The sequence below is a fragment of the Pleurodeles waltl genome, chromosome 2_1, assembly GCF_031143425.1.
Source record: "Pleurodeles waltl isolate 20211129_DDA chromosome 2_1, aPleWal1.hap1.20221129, whole genome shotgun sequence".
Classification (NCBI taxonomy): domain Eukaryota; kingdom Metazoa; phylum Chordata; class Amphibia; order Caudata; family Salamandridae; genus Pleurodeles; species Pleurodeles waltl.
The window spans coordinates 824,193,123-824,216,699 of record NC_090438.1 but is presented as its reverse complement, the minus strand read 5'-3'; the positions used below and the strand labels follow the sequence as shown (position 1 = coordinate 824,216,699).

Genomic DNA, 23,577 nt, shown 5'->3' with positions numbered 1-23,577 from the left:
CACGAAAGAGCACCAGTAGGTCTATGCCCTTGCATTGGTGAAGGTTTATGACTTTCGGGAATTCACAATAGTTCAAAGAAGTAGATATGGACATTGGGAGCAATTGCAAGTATGAACAGGTGTCATCCTAGCAACATTTTGTGAATTCCTTTTCCACAAGAATAACATGCATTTACATGCAAATGCAAATATTGTCCCAACCACCCCTAACTCCCAAGGAGAAACTCCCTTTCCACCCTGGAAAAGATTTTACTACTGCGCTTGTCAGGAGTAAATTACCATCTATTTCTAGATGGGAAGGACTTGAAGAGACGTTGGTAAATACCCATAAACTTGTAACTTTGCAGATAGGCTCAGACTCACAAGAGATTCCAGCGCTTGAATAACCACATCCTTTCTACTTCCAGCCCCTGAAAGTGTTGCTCAAACAAAATTCCATTTATGAGTGCAAAGACAGTGTTTTCAACCATAAGCCAAACTTGGAGTAGATAGCCCATAACATTTTGACTGATGAACAAGTTGTTTATCTTCGGTAATGATTTATCTGGTAGAGACATATTCTAGTTGCAGATTCCTTACCCCTAGATTTTCCCCAGGCGTCAGATTGGATCCAGAGATTTTTCTTTGAGCAGTACCCTTGCACACAGTCGGGTAGCATCGGTCGACTCCACGGTCGTCGTAGGCGTCGTGATTACATTGTGGTGGTACTTAAGTGCCACCCCGCTGACGCTAGTTTCTTTTCACGACTTTCCACACCAGTAGTGCAGAGCCATGAAGAACACTGAATTTGGTACGCCAGAGCCAGAACCTGTCCCTAGACATCGGTTCGCAAGCAGGGAGGATGGATGGGTCGCTAAGGAATCTACAACTAGAATATGGCTGTCAGATAAATTGTTACCAAAGGTAAGTAACTTGCTCATCAGATAGAGACTTCTAGTTGCAGGTTCCTTACCTTAGAATAGATACTCAAGCATTACCATCCCTGGTGGTGGGCTGCGAACCAAGATCATACTAAAAAGTCCTGTAGAACCGAACAACCAATATAGCAGTCTCTGCAGACCGGACTGTCCGGGCAGAAATATTTTGTGAACATTTGCAGAGGCCCACGTTGCCACCTGGCAGATATCCGGGACAGGAACTCCGTTTGCTAACGCTCTGGTAGCAGCAATTGCTCTGGTTGAGTGAGCACGGAAGTCCACAGGGGTTGCTTCTTTGACAGAGCGTGGCATATTTTGATGCAGAGCAATATTCATTGTGAGATGGTGCGCTTCTGCACCGCCGTCCCTTTCTTTGCACCCACATATCCAACCAAGAGTTGATCGTCCACCTGGAAATTTTTAGTACTATTGAGGAAGAACGCCAACGCTCTTTTTGGATCCAGACGCTGGACTCTCTCCTGTTCATGAGAGGGATGTGGGGTGCGTAAAAAGTAGTCAAAGTGATGGATTGGACTACATGAAAAGGGAGGAGGCCCTTTTACGAAGCACAACTTTGTCAGGGTGGAGAGACAAAAATGGTGGCTTGGAAGAAAGAGCTTGAAGCTAACTCACTCTGCAAGCAAAAGTGATGCAAAAACATTTTTGATGGTTAAGAGTTGCAAGGGACAATTGTGCAATGGCTCAAAAGGGGCACACATGAGTTAAGTCAGGACCAGGTTCAAGTCACATTGGGGCATAATGAACTGGGTCAGAGGAAACAACTGGATAAGTCCCTTAAGGAACCTATCAACAAAGGGAGATTTGAATAAGGAAGCTTAGTCTGGCAATCTAAGAAAGGTAGAGATGGCTGCTAAATAACCTTTAATGGGGCCCAAAGCAGAGCCCTGCTGGGCCAAAGAAAAGATGAACAAGAGAACATCAGAGAGAGGTGCAGAAAGAGGGTCTACTGACTTGCTGGTAAACCATGCCATAAATTTATGCCAACAACAGGCGTATTTCGTTTTTGGTGGAGGGACGCCTGGCTGCCAAGATACCATTAAAGACTTCAGGCGGAAGGTCAAAATCTGTCAACAGTCGCTGCTCAATCTCCACACAAGAAGGCGGAGACTGAACAGGTTTGGTGGAGAACCGTCCCCTGCTGCTGCAGCAGAAGATCCTCCCAAAGGGGCAGTCTGACAGGTGGATCCGTAGCCATGCTCAGTAGCTCTGGATGCCAGACTCTGTGTCCAGTCAGGAGCCACAAGGATTACTTTGGCCCTGTCGTTCTAGATCTTCTTCAGAACTCTGGACAGAAGTGGTATTAGCGGGAAGGCGTAAAGGAGGCATGAGTTCCACTCAAGACGAAAAAAAGTTGGAGAGCGAGTGTCGCCTTGGAAACTCTAACATGCAAAACAGCTGGCATTGCGCATTCTCTGTGGAGGTGAACAGATCTAACCAAGGCTCTCCGCACTGCTGAAAGAGACCTTGCGTCACCTCCGGATAGAGACGTAATTCGTAATCGACAATGCATCGATGGCTAAGTTCGTCTGCTCTAGCGTTCAAAGGGCTCGCCAGATGTTGAACCACCAGGGTGATGTTCTGATGTTCCAGCCACGTCCGGAGGCATACAGCCTCTTGAAAAAGGGTCCATGACCCCACTCTGCCCTGCTTGTTGCAGAACCACTTTGCGGTAGAGTTGTCCGTGAACACCTGCACCACTTTCCCTTTTAGAGGTAAGAAATGCTTTAATTGCAAGCCTGATCGCCCAAAGCTCCAAAAGATTGATGTGGAGTCCGGATTCCTGATCTCCATCTCTCCCATGTGGCCACCCCATTCCAGGAGTGACGCATCTATCACTATTGTGATATCTGGTTAGGGAAGGGTGAGGGATCTGCCACTGACCCAATTAGGATTTGAAAGCCACCACTGCAGGTCTTATGCAGTTTCCTCCAAGATGTGGAGCATTTCAGAGATATTACCCTGATACTGCACCCACTGGAACTTCAGGTCCCACAACAGAGCCTGCATATGCCATCTGGCATTTGTTACCAGCAGGATGCAGAAGGCATAGAGGCCCAGTAGCCTCAGTCATTCTCACCAAAATCCAGGATTGAGGCTGAAACATCGCAATTATAGCCTGAATATACGGATTCGCTTTTCGGGAGGACAGGCCCAAAAATGCACTGTGTTCAGAAAAGCTCAGATGAAAGGGAGCGCCAGAGAAGGAGTCCGGTGTGACTTCAGCACTTTTATAGTGAACCCCAGCAAATGCAGAAGGTTCACCGCAGTCTGAAGGTGGGAGACGACTTTCTGGGGCGTGTTCGCCTTCAACAGCCAGTCGTTAAGGTAGGGGAATACAGAAACTCCCTAACCTGCGCAGACGAGCCCCGACCACTGCCATCACTTTCCTAAACACCCGAGGGGGGCTAGTAAGGCCGAAGGGGAGCACGGTAAATTGAAAGTGCTAGTGACCTACCACAAATCGGAAATAGCACCTGTGGGCAGGCAAGATGGGTATATGGAAGTAAGTGACCTGCAAGCTAGCACTACCATCCAGTCTCCTGGGTCCAAGGAAGACAGGACCTGAGCCAGACTGAGCATTTTGAACTTTTTCTTGAGGATGAGATTGTCATTTTTGGGCACCAGAAAGTAGCATAAATAACAACCACAACCTACTTCTGATGCAGAGACCCTCTCTATGGCTCCCTTGGCCAAGAGAGCTGTGACTTCCTCAGGGTGAAGTGCCTGATGATCCGCCTGTAAGCGGCCGTAGTATGGAGGCATGGCCGGAGGGGCAGTCTCTAAGGGGAGGGAGTAGTCCCTTCGGACGATCTGCAAAACCCACCTGTCCCTAGCAATGGATTCCCAGTGGGGCAGGTGATGGAGAATCCTGCCTCCAACTGGTCTGAGACAGGGGGACGGACTAGGAAGGCTTGAAGGCTGCATTAGGTGTGGGGGCGGACTGGGCAGACCTCTGGTTCCCTGTCCTATGAGCGCTTGGTATTCCACGGCCACACAGTGGCTGGAAAGCATGTGCGGCTCTGTGGCTGGCAGGGTAGGTACGCGGATGGTGAAAAGCAGACTGATTGGTGAGGGGCAGTCACTAGGCCAAGGAACCAAGCCATAGCCCTGGACTCCTTGAACCTCTTGAGAGTCCACTTTGCTACGAAGAGACGGGTGCCATCGAAGCGCATGTCCATGAGAGACTCTTTGACAGCCCCGAGAAACCAGACGGGCCCAACCAGGTGTGGCGCCTCAAGGCCACAGTCGACGTAACCAATCTGCCCACAACGAATCGTGAACTTAGCATCATCCCTCCCATCAGCAACGGCTTGAGAGATGATGGCCTGGGCCTCCTCTGGGAACTGAGGCAATACCTGTGTGACCGTATCCCACAGTGAATAGGTGCAGCTGCCCAAAAGGCATGCAGTGTTTATGGACCGCAATGCCAGACTGGAAAAATTGAAGATCTTCTTCCAAAGTTGGTCCAGTTTCTTCGATTCCCTATCCGGGGGAGCAGATGGGAATGTGCCAGATGATGAGAAAGCCTGCATGACAAGGCTCTCATGCATGGGGTGTTGGGACAGGAATTTAAGGTGGTTCGCGGCAGGCCCAGGCTGCGGGCGATTGTCCTATTCACAAGCGCCCCTGTGCTGGGTGTGGACAAGTGTCCAGAAGGACATCAGAGAGGGCTTCATCAAATGGATGTAGAGACTCCAAAGCAGAAGCCCCAGGCTGAAGCACCTCTGTCAGGTTAGTCCTGACTACCACAGTGGGAAGCTCAAGACCAAGGATGTCAGCCACCCTACTGACGCTCCCTCGGCTGTAGCCATGTTCGGAGGAGAAAGCATGCCAGCGTTTGGAGAAGTATCCAGACCACTATCATTGCCCAATTCATGTGTCCAGTCCAAGTTAAGGTTCTCTAGCTGGTATTCTAAAGGGTCCAGCGACCCCCTCCAATCCTTCCTAATATTCGTACCCATAATAATAATAAGGGTCCGAATCCAACCTGGGTGAATAAGCCCCGAAGTCAGAAGCGGTGTCGATAGACGACATTCCAGCTTTGGGTCGGCAGGGATCAGGATTTGGTCGATGTTGATTATGGGCCCAACCGACGTTGGGAGCATCGATGTCTTAGCTGGTGCTGGGAATGTTGCAATGGTTCGCCCGAGTCGGCATGGATCGGGGAACAGATCTGGAGGGGCTCTCGGTAGCCAGGGCAGGAGCTGCTGGCACAGATCCCGATAGGCTCCCATCCAAAACCCCAGACCCCAAAGGCACCACAGGGGGATTGGTTTGCCCAAAAATGAGGTGCATGACCTCATAAAGGGCCTGATGTATGACCGATTTGTGAGTCGCAAATCCATCGCAATCTGGTTTGTGAATGCAAAACCGGCTGTATGGGATGTATGACAAGCAGTCACAAACCCGTAATTGCACTACGACTGGTTTGCGAATCGCAAACAAATGCAGTCAGAAAAAACGACTCAGTAAAGGTGACTCACAAAAATGCATGTGCCAACGAATCACTGTTTGCGAGTAGTTGCAAGATGGGCCATTTGCACATGTAATTTAACACCAATCCAAAATAGGTGTTAATTCAAAGCAACCTATAAAAACAAGGCCCAGAATGCATCACTAACCACCCACAATGGCTGCCCTGTATCTGATGGCGAGGAGGAGACGGGTATCAGCTGACCAGCAGAGGAGGCGAGACAGGAGAGGATCTTCAGGCTCGGGCTGACCCTTTTTGACGAGACAGAGGGGCTATTTGAGCAGTACAGGCTTAGTAGTGAAAAGATCCTTTAGCTTATTGCCACTCTAAAGCCACACCTCGAGAGCCCAACACTGTGCAGCAATGCAATCCCCATCCATGTTCAGGTCCTGTGCTCCCTCCAACTATTGGCTAGTGGTAGCTACCAATATGTCATACCATTGGCTGGAGGTGTATTGCAAAGTGCCCTGTCGCGATTCTTCAACAACTACCTAGATGGCATGCTTCTGCATGTATGCTACCACATTTCCATGCGCAGAGACAATCAGGAAATGCAGCATACAAAAAAAGTTTTACCTGATTGTGGGATTCCTACAGGTCCCTGACTGCATAGATGGGACCCATGTGCCCATATGTCCAACATCCCGTATTGAATACATATTTCAGAACCATAAGAGCACACATTCCATGAGCATACAAGTTGAGTGCAATGCTCAGAACATCATTACAGACCGTGTAGCAAAGTAACAAGGGAGTACGCATGACAGATATATTCAAGCACAGTGGCATATACCAGCGTCTAGAAAGAGATGACTTTGAAGGACTCCTTTTTAGGTGATTGAATGGATGAGCACAGAAATGTTTCCTTGTAAATACTTTGAACTACACGTTTTTAATAACCCACATTTGTCTCTACAGGTGACAGTGCATATGCCCTGTATCCATGGATCATAACACCCTACTTGACTCCCAACACTCCACACTAAAGGTGCTACAACATGGCACGAAGGCACATAAGGACATAAATTAAACATACTTTTGGCCTTCTGAAGTCACGCTTCAGGTGTCTACACAAGAGTGGGAGTGCCCTGCATTATGCCCCTGAAACAGTGTGCAGGATAGTGGGAACCCGTGCAATATTGCACAACATAGCCTGTAGGCGTGACCTTCATGTAGAGGTGATCGGATCTGAATAAGAGGACGATGATCCATCTCCGTTTGCACCGCAGGCAGTTGAAGGGAGCAGAGAAGCAGTGCGGAGAAGGAGCAGGGACCACATAACGCAGTTTGCACAGTAAGAAATACGCATGTACGCAATATCCTTCAATAATGACAAAAGGAAACTGGTGTTTCCAAATGCCAAAGGGCAAGACTTTAATTACAGTGTTGGCGACAAGAGGGTTGGACAAACGGTCCATCATAAGTGCAAAGAGAATAGTGCCTGCACATGTACAGCGGTTATGTCACCGCATGGAGAACCATCCAGAATGTGGCAAGACATTCACAATGTCAGTTTGCAGTCATTTTCTGCCTGTTCGTCCAGCATGTGGGGTGCCAGATGTAGGTGGTGCAGATAGGCAGCTGCTGCTCCATCTTGGGATTTGTGGCTCAGAGGCTAGACACCTCACTGTCTGCTTCCTCACCTGTCGCACCACTGGCAGTTTGTATTGCCTCAACTGCCACTGCAATTTGATGCAGCCCTCTGGCCACATGCCTACTGAAGTGGCCCATCTCCACCTGCAGTGCAAGGGTACATCTGCTATGTTGTGTAGTGTAGTGTAGTGTAGTGCCCTGTGCCAGCCTACCAATTGCCCTGGTGAGGGCATCCATCCTTGTAGCACGGCTGTGTTCACAACACCTTAACTGGTGTCAATCCTCTTCCATCTCCCTGCAGAGTTGGTCAAGGGAACCCTTGATGCCATCCAATTTGGAACTGAGCTTTGCCTGGTTAGCAGACATCTGCTGTGATAGGTTGTCAAAGCCCAGGGTGAATGTTTTGCCCAATAACGCACATCTGTTGATTTTGAATGCACCAAGTCCTCAACATGGACTGCTCAACATTTCCTTGGTCCAACTGGTCCTCGATTCCTGCCTGTGCTCGTGCAGCCTGCAATGCCTGTTGGCGCCTTTGTGTTGGGCAAACACTTCTTACCCTGGTCACAGGGAGGCCTCGAGGGGTGGAGTGCTGTATATCAGTTATACCCTCACTTCCAGCTGCATGGGATGGTGTGTCTGCTGCACTTGATTGGCCTTGAGATGTACCAGGTGGACTCATGGTGATGTCACCCTGCCATTCCTCCAGATGATTGGTCAACTCCCTCTACACATACTCCTTCCTGTGTGTCAAGATGTATATCTATTTGAGAAATTTGAAACAAAATAAAAATGTGTGAGACACTGTCTCATTTGTTTGGATGTGGGCACACACACTGCATGACAGTGACATCACTTTTTCTACATGTACCATAATGCACCAGTTGTGCCAATTCACTCCTTTACATCGACTTTACAGGCAGATGAATGTGTGTTGGTGTGTTGCATGCTTGTTGTCAGCATGGGTTTTGATGCCAAGTGGTGATACAAGGGAATTTTCACGTACCAGAGGTTATTGGGGGTCCAGATGTGTCCAGGGACCAAAATCCACAGACTGCCTCCAGCTCCAGAGTTCTCTTACCATCGCCTCAGAAGCTGTTGGGGAGGCCAAATTAGAAGGTCCTCATCCTGCTCCCCTGCACGTCACGGAGCAGGGCTGCGATCCTTTCCTTAGCTCTGGAGTGCAGGTTGTACCACCTCTTTGATTTCTCACACAAATATGTTGGCCACTCCCGCTGCATTAATCTGGATCTGTATGTCCTTCCAGATATTTCTCTTGTCTGCCTCAGGGACAGTCTGGGACAACCTCCCAAAAAACTCCTCATGGTAGTTGCAGCAGGACTCAGTGGGATTGTCCAGTTCTCTCTCTGAGGAACTTCACTTTTCTTTAGTATTCCACAGCACCTTTGCTCCCCCGTTGGCTGGCCACTGTTGTTGCTGTAGAGAGGTGAGTCTGCAATGTGGGCCTGTGCTGCTGACCTGGACCATGTGCTCCTCCTCCTGTGCAGGGATCTCCAGGGACAGACACTTCCTGTTTAGGGGTCCTTCCACTGCAGCAGGAAGTGTTTTTCCCCCCATTTGTGTGCTGAGTCACAATTTGCGATCGCCGTTCACTTTTTGCGAGCAGTTTCCGATTTGCAGATTGCACTGGCGGTAACTGCGATGCAACCCATTTGCGAGTCGCAATTTGGGACCCGAGGTTTTCCATACATCTGAAATAGCGCCTTGGATTTCGGCACAAATTGCAAGTCGCTATTTCAGAAGGTCGAACATCGGGCCTAAAACTCCTTAAGTGGGCAGGGGTGGCTCTGGCTCCCAGAAACTCGGGGAGGCACAGAGCAGACCCAGAAGCAGGCTCCATGGACGGAGGCCTCGAGTGTTGATGCTCATTCCGCGTCGCATCGGCTGAGTGACAGGGTGAAGTCGAAGAATGTTTAGCCTTATTTGACTTCTTCTTATGACCTGTATGTCTTGACGATTTTGAATGGGACGAGGAGGAGTGGTGATGGTTCTGTAAGTGGTCTCAAGACCTTCCTCTTGAGCGAGACTGGGAGCAACGGAGAGTTGAACACCGGGCCCGCCATAAGCTTTAGGGACCGCTCCCTCAAAGCCTTCGAGGTTCATGGCCTGGCACTCAGAGCACTACTTCAGGTCACGGTCGCGAGGAAGCCTGCAGAGGTGTTCCCACGCAGAAAGACCGCAAACAAGCCTTGCTAGCTGCCAGGGTCGCGGTAGAGGTTTTTGGGTGCTGCTGTGGCCCAGGAGGAACCAGGATGTCGCCACTTGGAGAAGGAGACAGAGAGGGCGCCCAGCAACTCGGGGAGCCCTCTCAGAAGCAGGCAGCACCCACAAAAGTACCTCAACAGGCACTTGGAAGGAAAGTGAACTGGAGTCCACGCGAAGTCACAAAGGGGAGTCCCACGACGCCGGAGGACAACTCAGCAGGTTGTGCACTGCAGGAAGGAGTGCCAGGGACCCAGGCTTGGCTGTGCACGAAGGAAATCCTGGAAGAGTGCACAGGAGCCGGAGCAGCTGCAAATCACGCGGTACCCAGCAATGCAGTCTAGCGTGGGGAGGCAAGGACTTACCTCCACCAAACTTGGAATGAAGAGTCACTGGACTGTGGGAGCCACTTGGACAGAGTTGCTGAGTTCCAGAGACCACGCTCGTCAGGGTGAGAGGGGACCCAGAGGACCAGTGATGCAGTCTTTTGCTGCCTGCATTAGCAGGGGGAAGATTCCATTGACCCACAGGAGATTTCTTCGGAGCTTCTGGTGCAGGGTGAAGGCAGGCTACCCCCAGAGCATGCACCACCTGGAAACAGTCAAGAAAGCCGGCAGGATTAGGTGCTACAATGTTGCTGGTAGTCGTCTGGCTACTTTGTTGCGGTTTTGCAGGCGTCCTGAGCAGTCAGCGGTCGATCCTTTGGTAGAAGGTGAAGAGGGAGATGCAGAGGAACTCTGGTGAGCTCTTGCATTAATTATCTGAAGAATTCCCCAAAGCAGAGACCCTAAATAGCCAGAAAAGGAGGTTTGGCTACCAAGGAAGGAGGATTGGCTACCAAGAGAGGTAAGAGCCTATCAGAAGGAGCCTCTGACGTCACCTGCTGGCACTGGCCACTCAGAGCAGTCCAGTGTGCCCCCAACACCTCTGTTTCCAAGATGGCAGAGGTGTGGGACACACTGGGGGAGCTCTGGGCACCTCCCCTGGGAGGTGCAGGGGAGTAGTCACTCCCCTTTCCTTTGTCCAGTTTCGCGCCAGAGCAGGGCTGGGGGATCCCTGAACCGATGTAGACTGGCTTATGCAGAGATGGGCACCATCTGTGCCCATCAAAGCATCTCCAGAGGCTGGGGGAGGCTACTCCTCCCCAGCCTTCACACCTATTTCCAAAGGGAGAGGGTTTAACACCCTGTCTCAGAGGAAACCCTTTGTTTGGCCTTCCTGGGCCAGGGCTGCCTGGACCCAGGAGGGCAGAACCCTGTCTGAGGGGTTGGCAGCAGCAGCAGTGGAGACCCCAGAAAGGCAGTTTGGCAGTACCCGGGTACTGTGCTAGAGACCCGGAGGATCATGGAATTGTCATCCCCAATTCCAGAATGGTATTGGGGGGGATAATTCCATGATCTTAGACATGTTACATGGCCATGTTCGGAGTTACCATTGTGACGCTACACATAGGTAGTGACCTATGTGTAGTGCACGCGTGTAATGGTTTCCCCGCACACACAAAGTCCGGGGAATTTGCCCTGAACGATGTGGGGGCACCTTGGCTAGTGCCTGGGTGCCCACACACTAAGTAACTTTGCACCCAACCTTCACCAGGTGAAGGTTAGACATAAAGGTGACTTATAAGTTACTTAATTGTAGTGGTAAATGGCTGTGAAATAACGTGGACGTTATTTCACTCAGGCTGCACTGGCAGGCCTGTGTAAGAATTGTCAGAGCTCCCCTTGGGTGGCAAAAGAAATGCTGCAGCCCATAGGGATCTCCTGGAACCCCAATACCCTGGGTACCTCAGTACCATATACAAGAGAATTATATGGGTGTACCAGTATGCCAATGTGAATTGGTAAATTTAGTCACTAGCCTGTTAGTGACAAATTTGGAAAGCAGAGAGAGCATAACCACTGAGGTTCTGGTTAGCAGAGCCTCAGTGAGCCAGTTAGGCATCACACCGGAATACATACAGGGCACATACTTATGAGCACTGGGGCCCTACCTGGCAGGGTCCCAGTGACACAGACTAAAACAACATATATACAGTGAAATATGGGGGTAACATGCCAGGCAAGATGGTACTTTCCTACAATGTGCCTTGCACACAATAAAGATGAAGAACAAATAATTATTAAGGCTTGCAATCAAACAAGCTAAGGAGTACTCTGTTAAACTGCCCGTCTGTGATAATGGAAGGACCGTGCATAGCAATCATAGCTGTGTTGATGTCCAAGCAATTAAAAGTGGCTGAGATCAGAGCAAGCATTCCAACCATCAATTTTGCATTTCTCAGTGATCTTGTCATAAAGCGATCCCCCGCATATAAGAATATGCATACAATATAGACCGGCCCTCTGTCACTATGATGTGTCTGGGTGCCCTCTTCAGATTTATACCACACTGAGCTCTATCATCCAGAGTATGTTAGCTCCTTTTGCTCAATGGTTACTGCATCCCTCATCTCTGTCATCTATCTTGTGTCTTGCTTTTGCTAGTCATTCGCTGTACATCCCAGTACCTGCTTACATCCAGCTTGTTTCATGGTCTCCCATACATCTTTCTTGTGGCACCATACATCATCGTCTTAGTCTTGAGCCCCCCGCCCCTTTCTGTTCACTGTACTCCAAGTGCCACAAGTGGTGTCTCTGAAAAGACTAATCTCAGATTTCTGGTAGCACCTCTCCTGTAGTGTAAAAAGAGATTATCATGGCACATGATCGCTTGACCTCCTAGTAGACACCAGAGATTACAAAGGATGACACGCTGAAGGTTTGACACAAAGGCTTGACCATCGCCCCCACTCTCCTAACCCAAGGGCACTTGCTATATTGTGACCACTCCTTCCTTCCAGGGACAAAAAGGACGCAAATTTGATGACCCACTAGAAAGCAAGGACATTGGATTGCACAGTCTTCAAGTAATGTTTTTGATTATCTCCTCAAGAGTTGTATGCAAATAAGTGGTGGTCCACTCCTTGAGGGAATGTATAACAAGTCTGTTTGTGCTTTTTTCTGTAAGGGTCGATTTAATTTGTTTTGTGTGAGCTTGTTTCAGGTCTTAAAGTTTGTGGAGAACACAGGCATATAATCCATGTCTCTGGAGAGTACTAGCCCTATGATTAAGCATGCAACTTTGTGTAGGCGAGGGAATTCCGTTCTTGTAAAAGACTAGGCCGTTTGTTCATATTGGCCATCACCATATAAAAAGTTTTTTGTCTAATTCTGTTGACTGTGAAATCACTTGGTTCTACAAGCTTATTGTCATGTTTTATGTTGGTGTGGATGTTTGTGAGGACTGGCAAATACCTAGCTGCAAGTAAAGGTGTTAATGAGTAGCGTGTTTACTTGTGTTTTTATGCTTGGCTGCTTGGAAATGTTCAGTTTGGTATCTGTTTGCAGGATGATTTGTGGGTATGAACCAGATGTGCATGTTATGGTTTGTTCTGACACCATATCTGAAGGTAAGGTTTGATTTAATTTATTTTGTGTAAGACTGTTTCATATCCAAAAGAGCTTGTAGAGAACCCACTTCATGCATATAATCCATGTGTCTGGAGAAGACTAACCCAATGATTAGGCGTGCAACTATGTGTAGGTGAGGCTATTCCGTTCTTGTACAAGACTAGGCTGTTTGTTCATATTGGCCATCACCATATCAAAATGTTTTTGTCTACCTCTGTTTGGCTGTGAAAACACTTGGTTCTACAAGCTTGTCGTCATGGTTCATGTTTGAGAGAACTGACAATACACAGCTGTAAGTGAAGGTGTTCAGGATTAGTGCATTTACGTATGTTTTTATGCTTGGCTTCATGGAAATTCTGTTTGGTACCCTTGTGTTTATGAACTTGATGTGCATGTTATGGTGTGTGGAATGCGAGTACCCTGTTGTAATGTGTATTCTTTCTTTTAAGAATTTGGTTGAAGTCGGAATGCCCTGGTTTTTAACAGTGGCTGTGTGGTCTTCTGAAATCACGGAGTTGTGAGGGCAGGGAGGTCCAGTCCTTGGTTTCTGGTGGTAGTGACATGGGTAATAGAAATACCTGGCTGGCTAGTAGTTTTTCCCCAATAAGGCAACTCCACGTAATTCAGTATTTCCACCACCTGAACAGTCAAACATACAACCACTTACGACCCTAAGGTTAAAGTCTTCCAGAAATGTCTGTGTTGTCCCATGAAGTCAAGGGTATACATATTTGCTTATGATTGTATTTTTGGGCTGTGTCTTTTTGTATGTCCTCTTTCTTCTAAGTCCTGAAGACTGCTTTTAATCACCATCCAGGAAAGTATACTTTATGAGTTAATTAATGTTGCCTATTTTATTTGATTCTAGCAGCGATTCATACCATGGATTTTGGAGGTAAGCTTGTGTATGCCTTACAGCTGTGGTCCTTAACCAGTGGTCCGGGGACCCAGTGGGGATCAGTGACTCCTATTCTGGGGGTCTGAGGCTGCTCACAAAATTTCAAAAATATTAACAGATTAATGAACTGTACATAAATACTGAAGGAAGATGCACAATTGAAAATTGTAAAACCTTTAGTAAAGGTGAAGGAATTTGAAATCGGAGGCTACCAATTAAATGTGTAGCCTCAGATTATTTTGTGGGAGCAGTGCAAGTGTATCACACAAAGTACAGCATGGACAATTGGTGGCCTCCATTGAATTTAGAAAAGCTCTAAACTTAATGGTTGTGATTAAATACAATATTTCATCATTTGTGCATTTGTTTGATGGGGGCTTGTTTCAATATTTTTGTGTATGGTTTTGCGGTACAAATCAACGAAGTTGCTTAGGCCGAGGGACCCAGATTCCAACAAGGACTCAGTGAGGGTCCCTGGATTCCAGTAATGATTAAATAGGGGTCCCCAGAAGTTCAAAGTTTAAGAACCAACGCTCTACAGGCTTTCTGTGATTGCTTATTTCAGATTTCTTTCATTTTGTTGGTTTGGCTGTAGAATATGGAGTTTTTGCATTGTTCAGTTGCGTAACTTTTTTTTATTCTGTTTACTGCTCCTGTTAGGATTTGATTCAATCACATTTTCCATTTTGGATTGCTGTTCTATAGTATATAGGTGTGTTTGAGTTGAATTATTATTTTATTTTTTTAAGAAATACTTTTGTTTTGTTCAGTGTTATAGTAGTTATTCTTTGCAGTTTGCATCATGTAACTGCCTTTCTTTTCCAACTCAAGTGAAGATTGCTTTTAAAACAATTAGATACTGTCAGTGGAAAAGTTTTGAGGCATTTTGACTCAAACATTTTACTTATTCATTTACATTTCTCTTCTAGGTTGTGGTTTTCCCCACAGTACGATGTTGTCTCACAGAATGGCAGCTGCAGAAGCTCAGCAGTAGCAGTTGGAGTCCAGTTCAGAATGAACACCAGAGTACAACTTACAGACCAACACCGCCTCGCAGGTGGTGCCCTGAGAGTGCTCTGGCAGCAGCGTGTCTGTGCTTGTAGTGATGGCGGAGAAGCATTTAGTGTATCACAGCCAACTTGTGGTTCTGTTGTGGATGATGTGCATGCCCTTAGGGTAGTGGGGTTTCTCGACCTTAGCCCCTTTGTTTGCTTGTCCCCCCAAAAGTGGCAGTGAGGAGAAGAATTTGTGCTGGGTTGCTCTGGGTGTACGTCCCTCGTTCACTGCAGTCGTCCAGTAAACACAGGCCCGTATTTATACTTTATTTGCGCCGCATTTGCGTCGTTTTTTGACGCAAAAACGGCGCAAACTTGCAAAATACCATTGTATTTTGTAGGTTTGCGCCGTTTTGCGTCAAAAAGCGGCGCAAATACGGCGCTAAAAAAAGTATAAATACGGGCCACAGTTTCACCACAGTTGACTATTTCAACCTCTTTGTGGAAGAAGGATTTCTTGGAAAGCTGCTGAGCAGTACTTGAGGAAGATCAGTTGCAAGCTACTGCCATATTACAGAGTGCAGTGGTAAACGCTAACCAACGTTCCAGTATTGAAGAAGTATAGAGGTTTTACCTTTCTAGTGGGAATTATGTACAAGCGTTCTGTGCCCTCTTATTGTTTTGGAGACCCATCGGGTGCATGTCACCATTCTCTGCTGTAAAGCATAATTATGGGTTTCTGTTGGTGTGGTGCAGGCTGCATTTCAGTGACAACGCACAGGCTCTACCCACAGATCAGCCAGATAGTGATTGCCTGTTTATAGTTCGTCTTGGGCTAGACCATTCTGCATTGCAATTTACTGAAGCCTATGCACCAAGACAGAATGCAGCTCTGGATGAGTAAAAAAGGGTAGCTATCTTTTAGGCATTTAGGAAGTACATTTATAAGAAAAGTGCTTGGTAGTGCATTACTTTGTACCAACTTTGTGAAATCTCCACTGGTTACACAGCATGTCACCCTCAAATTGCCTGGAGTCCTTACATCCCAGAGAAAATTATTTTGGATTTTGGGCTTTCTCTTTTTAATAAGGGAGATCTCTTCTACCTGAACAATTTCTACCAGCAATTCCATCTTTTAAGAGGTGAATTTCTATAGGCAGTCCTGCTTGTGGCGTAATAAGGAGCAACCAGAAAAGACTTCCTAAGGAGCTTATGAGAAATAAACCTGAAAGAAGAGAGTGCAGTGTTTTGCTTTGTAATGTGTATGTTCCTTATTGTAAAACGGCACAATTGCCTAAGATGTGTTTCCTTGATTTTGAGAAGTCTTATCAGGAGCCTTTTTTGGATTAAGGCTCGAGCTTCACACAGAGTTGGGATGTATCTCCAGATTTGTTGTGTACCAGTTTTCAGAACTTCTCCCTCTAACAAGGAAGAAGCACCAGTCTTACTGGAGGTGCCATACTTGAGCCAGAACGGGAATAAGGCAAGAGACCATGTACTTCTGTCCTCACTGTCTCTCAAAGTCATCTCTGGGCTACCCCCAGTGTTTCAATTTGTTCCACTCAAAACAAGCATTTTGAGGTAGCGTGCATTGTTCATGACTTTTATTTAGCTTGTTGTCCCCCTTGTTGTTCCTTAAAATGTAAGTATATTGTTTAACATGAGTCACTTAAGTAGGATAGTTTTGCATGTATGATTTTCATGTGGTGTAAATTTGTAGAACTTAAACAGTACCTGGATGATGCTGGACAAGTGATTGTGGCTGAGAGATGGATTGGATAGTGTAAATGACTTTAGGCGAATTCCTTTGTGGAAACTTGATGGTGTGGCCCGATTCACAAACTTCACTTTTGTAGTATCTTATGTTTTGTAGTAACTTTGACTTTTGCAGTAAGTCACTACCTCCATTATTTTCTACTGGAGGTTGTTGCAATACCAGTGGCTGACCACGTGTAGTGCTGACATACTACAAAATTATACATTACCACAAAAGTGTAAGTTACCACAAAAGTGCAGTTTGTGAATACCTAAAAGGAGTGAACTTACTCAAACGTTTTAAACTTAATGAAAAGTTTAATTTACCTTTGTGAATCAGGCCCTATGTGTTATTAGCGAGTGGTGGTATGCTTGTGTTGCAAATGCTAGTGCATGGTGACTGAGTTAGCGGTAGGAGTGCTGAGACACGTGCTTGGAAAGTATCTCAGCTTGGGTTCTTTATGTATGTGAGAAATCATATCTGTGGCAAATGTCAGTATGTTATGTGGGTGACAAGTTGAAAATGAGATTTGGGGATAGACAGTAATATGGTTGGTGTCATGAAATAGTATTAATGATCACATGGATGCGACCAAGTGCGTAACCAAGCTTTTCGATGGAATGGCTGTGTGTGGTTGTTTTGTTACTTTAGTGTTAGTTGGGTTGAGTGCAATTGTTGAGACTCGGTAATGCATGAGCCTTTAACTACCTCAAAAGTTTGTGTTAATTCAGTTTTTTCTGCTTTTTGGCTTCCCAGCAACTTGCCAGGAAGTTTTATACTTTTACTGTGAGTGGGGGTGGAACGAGCATGCCACTTTTATTTCTATTGCATTTGTAGCATTGTCCCAACGGATACTGAATGCAATATGCAGAGCCTTATGTCAGACATAGGAAATGGTTAAAATAAGACAGCAGAAAAGGCGACATGCATGTTTTTTCTAAGTAGACATTTTGAATTGTTGGTCTGATTATATATTTGGGAACTGGGATGGGAGACACACAGGAAACCCTACCTGCCCTAGGCAATTCTCATACCCAAAGGCACAGAGGAAAAACAGTTGGGTGGCTTGCATGGATCCCAGCATGGTCTCTCATCCAGACTCCCCTGCAAATGTCAAAGGTTTAATCCAAACAAAAAAATAATATTTGGTCACATTTCTAAAACAGACATCTCAGGCATTTCTTGGCAATAGCAGAACATCTTGCCATCCTGCATTCCCAAAAGTCTACTGAGAATTCCAGTTCCTCACTTCTTTGGGTTTACCCTACACACTTGATAGCGACGAGCCATAACTTACCTTGTGAATGCCACATAGACATTACATTGACTTTACTCGGAAAATGTTTTAACCAGTGCCTATCCTGGGCAATAAACCTACACACACATCTTGCATCACAAGTGAGACTACACTGATTTTAGCCAAAGTTAGAATTTTTTGGGCATTCTGGGTAAGAAACATTGTGGAATCCACACACTTAACACAACTCTGGCCTCCCCTAGGTGTCTAGTTTTCGTAAGTGTCTGGGTTTGGTAGGATTCTGTGGATGCTGGCTGAGCTACCCATATCCCAACAGTGGGTGACTTTGAAAGGCAAAATCTTGATATTTCCTTGTTGCATTTTAGGCCCTTTGCTGTCACAGGTAAAATGCTCAGCCACACAAGTAGCGTATCATTTTAATTGGGAGAAGTGAGAGAACACAAAGTAAAGTAAATTATTGGGTATTAGGTATGTAATTTCTCTCCATTTTCGGCTTCCAAATAGTAGCTAGCATGCCCTCAGAATCGCATATATTATGGGTTACCCCAAATTCACAGAGGTATAAATAACTACTATTCCTAAACTTATTATTTTAGACACATTAAACAAAGCATAGATTTTCTTCAAAGCCACTTTTTCAGCCATTCGATTTTACCATAGGAATGATGTATACATAGTCAGTATGCAGTGAAAAGTCATACGTTTCAGGTCAGCTGAAGGCTCGGGGATTACGCATGTTTGGACACCCAACAAAACACTATATATCCCTGGAACCAGAAGAGTGTGGCAGACCCAACATTACATTACTTTTGTAAATGGATTGGTATTTACAAACTCCTCTCAGTTACAGTGGGAGAAAAAAAACGCTAAGTGGATAATGTGGCAATCTTGCTGGGGGAACATTTGTATGAAAGTAAAGGCTGTAGGACGCCATTTATTTTTTATATAACACACAAAAAAATGTAAGTACCTGACAAGGAAATCTACACATTCAGCAGTTACTAAACCAAAAACGTAAATTTTTTTGTGTTTCTGAAGTGTGATGGAAACAATAAAAAAATAAGAATAAAAACAAATCAAGTTGCTACATAGTGGAGCACAAATGATAGCTATTCACTGAAACCCAAATTCCACACATTATCAATTGTGTGAAATATCGCTTTATATGTAAAACAGTATGTCTGCACAAACGCAGTGGCCATTGAAATGGAAAATGTGTTGTCTGTAAATGACAGTGCACTACCATACAATGCTTTTGTTACATTAAAAAATGGTTTGCCTCATGTCCATTAAAGCTAGGTGTGTGGTTAAAATGTCGTTCTAAAAATTGGGTTGTGGTTCTAAAAATGTTGGGCGCCACTGCTCAGGGAGAATCCACAAACTCCTGATACCTTTAGATCCCCAACACATGGGAAAAAAGATCCAAATTTGATCGGGATACATTTTGTGGGGGAAAAAAAGTTATGGAGGCTTTAGTGTAAACTGCCCCAAACACTTAACAAAAGGCTCAGCATCAGGGGGAAACCCCCTGGTAGTTTCCTCTCTAGCTATTTTGCCTTTTCAAAACTATTAGTAAAATTAAATGTCTTTACAATGGGTGCGTTATGGTGCAACACATAGCAGTTATGGAAGACACATCTGTGACGCAGTATCAATTTTTTAGTGACAATAGAGTTTTGATCACCTTTACGTTTTAGTTGTCAAACACAAAGTTTAAGGGCATTTCCGGTAAACATCAAGTGCCTGCTACATGTTTCGAGCTACTGGAGATGAAACTTATCATGAATCTATGCCCACTTGCCTGTCACTTGGCGGTTCTTGCTCTTCTTCCACACCATTCTGCTGCTTATTTCGCTTTCTGGCTCTGGGTACAATAGCCTTTCTAGCAAACTGTCGATCCTGGGGAGTTGGGTCTTGTGCAGAGACAATATCTTCAATGTCATCAATGAGAGAGTCACAAGCAGCAGGCATTTTCTGTATCATACAAAAAACAAAAAACATTTTCAGACATTAGGAACAACTGTTTTTACCTAGAGCAGTTAATATCGTTTTAGTGCCCCCCACAGTTTTTTTTAGAGGAGATTCAAAAGTATTAGAAACAATAGAGGCAAAGGTATGTGTTCTAACAATCCGTTTCTTATACCCCAAAGAAAAGGCAGACTATATGAAGACTGTTTCCATTCTAAGATAAAGAGTGCTCTTTAAGTGCAACTTTCTTTATAAAAACTGAATTTAAATAAGGAAGGATTCTATTTTGGACTCTAAATGATTTTCACAGCGGACAGGCGTTTTGCTGCTTCGTGAAGCCCATATACATGTTGCTTGAGACACGGCTGATTAATTTCTGTGAATTATTTGAAATGCAACTAACATGCCATTTTTCACAAGACTACTTCCTTCGACCAGTTCTGAAGCAGTCTTTTGATTTGACAACTGCTCCAAAGAAGCATTAGCCACATACAAGAACAAAAGAAAATCGTGTGGAATGCCTGTTCCCACCTCTGTGGTTAGCTCTGGCAAAGAACTGAAGGCCAGCAAAGAGTATGTGAACTGTGTTGAATCCCCAAGCCCTGGTTATATCGAGGGAAATACGTAAACACAGATCCAGACCTCTCAAAACATTGCGAGATGTTAGCTACCATAAAATCAAACTTGACCTTTGAGAAGGATGCACTATAACTGATTGAGTCTCAACAAATATTCAATTACTTCACAAGTTCTAAGGAGCTGGTTAGGGTCCATCACCAGGCATTGTGCATGAATACAAGCCAGCCATAGGATCCAAAAAGAGAGTGTTCACCTTAAATGGCCAGTAGAAGCCCTGCACGCAGGCAGAGGATAACTGCACCAAGGACACAAGACTGGGTGCCTTTCAATAAGTCAAAAATCAGTTTCGAAGAATTGAGGAAAAGGCTGTGACCTAAAGAGCACTTGGTGGCACCTTTTGAATATTTCCCAGGAAGCAACTGCACCTGGAAACAAACGTTGGATCTGTTTTGCTTCATACTAATTTTAACCATAACTGGGGGCTTAATCCCTCAAACCCAAAGCCCCATCCAAGAGCAGACTATGACTGTGTTTCTTACCCTGACAGTCAAAGCAAAAAAGGGGGGTCCTGCAATCAATGAATTGTCACACCCATTTCCTGATATCTTAGATACACACTGATAATACTTGTTATATGGATTGGTTAGTTTTGGACAACTTCCACAGACAGAGAAATGGCCTAAAATAACATAAGACCAGCTGATTCTCCAATTTAGAACTGCATGCCTTAAAATAGTTGATTATGTTGACAATTTTGTTCTGCCAAAAGCGGTGGATCCGCAGGATCAGTGGGAGGCCAAGTAGAATCAGATGCCCTGCTGCAGATAAATTACCTAAGGAAACAACAAGGACCCACATACAAATGGCATAATCAAAAAGCATAATCATTAAATTGAGCCACAGAGTGCTGCTCTACACAACAAGAGAAGGCGTGCTCAGTAAGCCCATAAAATGAGCCCAGTTAAAAGTGCCTTCAGAATGAGCTACTTAAGCCAAATGAGCTACGGGACAAAAATAATGAGTCTTCTCTTTTTTATAAATTTTCTTTTATTGTTTCACAACTTAAAATCTGTATGTTTTTCAAATACAGTTAACTAGAACCAGACAACTGGTGTAAGGCCATTGCATGTTTTAACTTATTGCACTCCTTGTCAGGCTTAAGGTTTTCCCTCTTGGACTGCCCCATGTCTAGAACACTCACCCCTTTGGGCACAGTTTAATGTTGCAATTCAAACTGTGCCAGTATCACATATCAATAAACAACAGCTTTTTTAAGTACAGACCCAACTGCGCCACACCTAGTCAAAGTATACATGTTGTATAATCCTCATAGCCAGCATCCCCTCCTCCCCTCATGCCTCCAGACTTGTCTAAGCTTCCCAACCATACTGGCCTTTGTTCATGACCAATATGAAGGTTGGTGAACAGTCTAACCACTTCAGCCTACAGCACTGCATCATCCACCAGTTTATCGTCCTTTCTAGTTAGTCTCATTAGTGATTCCTCTACTGTGGCGTATTCTACAACATCTCCAGGATTGTAGACTGGACCCCAATCAGTGAGTACATATTCGGTGTTTCGCTAGCCACAAACGTAAGAATTTACTAGTCATTGTTCCTCTCTTTCCCAGTGGGACAAGCCCAACAACTCAAAGTGAGATGGATGAAGTCAGGCCCTCTTCACTTGGCAACATGGACAATTAGAAGGCTAGTCAGGGTACATTTTACATAGTTTAGCTGGAGTTAGATATGTCATGTGAACAGAATTATACTGTATTAGCTCAAATTGTGAGTTACTTGAAACCTGCCTCACCCCCATCTGGATTTCATCCTACTGCACATCAGAGTACGATTTCCTGCCATTTGTTATTTTTAGTTTTGCTTGGGGGGTATTTATGTGTATATATGTTTAATTAATTTCCTGCAACCTGACAAGGCATACAATTGTCATAGCAAGAGTGGGCTTGGGTGCCTCCAAAAAGGTTGACCACATCTCTCTGGCAGTAGATGCTATCTTTGACTCTTGGAGAAACTGACCTGCATTTAGTCCAAAATCTTCTTGTGCAGCAACAACCTCTACAAATCTATTAACAGGACAGGCATCTGCCGGAATAGGGCATCCCACTTGCTGCCAATGGCCTATCAACATACTAGGATTAATTAGAGCTAAGGGGTGAATACCCCAAAAATGCATATCCACTGCAAACAGGAATCATTTCAACACCTTTTTAATTGCTCTGAACCGTGCTGGACAGACTTGTTGTATATTAACAGGCACACAAGAGGGATCCTCCCATCGCCTCCCCGACCACGGATTAACAAGCAATCTTAAGTATATTCCTCATATGTTCCCTGTAGCAATCTTTTGTACGGGTTGTCTTACTCATCAAGCAATGTACTGCATGCTTAAGGGGGTTGTTATATAACAGAGCTCCATTTCTGGGACTTCCAGCCCTCCCATGTTCCATTCTCTCTAGAGCGGTTAATTTAAAGCTGCTTCTTTTTCTTGCCCCAAATCATTCAACTAACAACTCAACTAACTCCACAAGCACCTATGATGGAGTCTCTGATAACATGCCTTTAAGTACATAAAGGTACCGGGAAAGAAGTACCATTTTAACCAGGGCCTCCCTACCTACGGCCAACACTTTGAGCGTGTTCCAAAACTTAATAGATCAGGTGTCTCCAACCAGTCCATCTCGAGCTACCAGTAGCTCCCACACCCCTTCAGAGTAGCTCACAGCCTGGAGTTCATTTTTTAATAAAGCACAGGGTCACATTTTTCCTTTTAAAGTTAAGGGAAGGTTGTGTTTATTTTACATTTTTATTACCAGACTGTAGATAGCAGAGCCTGATAACCAGCAGTGCTGGAGTCAGATTTATGACCCAGGGCAAAGAGGTGAAGAACTGAAGCACTAAGGTATTTAACTCTTAAATAAAAATCCTTGCCAACTCAGTATTGGAAGTTAAAACAAAACGATGTTTCATTTTGTGTTGCATTTACAAACAGGAGGCCTCTTGCTCCCAGTGGCCAGTAGAACACTGTGCAATATTTATAACTGAAAAATACAATCAATGTTTAAATGGGAGAAATTTAAAGTGTAGACAAATGTTCAGCATTATGAACATGTTTGCACTTTAAATTTCTCCCATTTAAAAACATGGTTGTATGTTTGTGCTATACTTGTAACGGTGCCACCTATGGTGAAAGGTATGCCCTGTGCCACAAGGACATATGACAACGGCTCTCAGTTGCCCATGGATATATACCATCCATAGGCGCACATGTTCATACATCCCCAAATACCACACTCTCACTGACAAACATGGAAGCCCTGTCATAGTGCCCCTTGTCACAGAATTCTGCTCAAACCATAGTATCTGGCTCTAGGAACATTAGGCTTACAGTCAAGGAATTTTGGCATGGGGGTGCTGGGTAATAAT

The 23,577-nt window shown here is 45.2% G+C and overlaps 1 protein-coding gene across 1 annotated transcript in view; it reads right to left on the bottom strand.

Annotated features, from left to right (window-relative positions):
• Positions 1-23,577, bottom strand: part of CDKAL1 (CDK5 regulatory subunit associated protein 1 like 1) — a 1,931,537-nt gene that overhangs the window by 1,886,054 nt on the left and 21,906 nt on the right. Inside the window, exon 2 of the mRNA XM_069218767.1 lies at positions 19,389-19,561. Coding sequence (XP_069074868.1) covers positions 19,389-19,558 — 170 coding nt within the window. The 5' untranslated portion in view covers positions 19,559-19,561. The remainder of the gene's footprint in view (positions 1-19,388; positions 19,562-23,577) is intronic.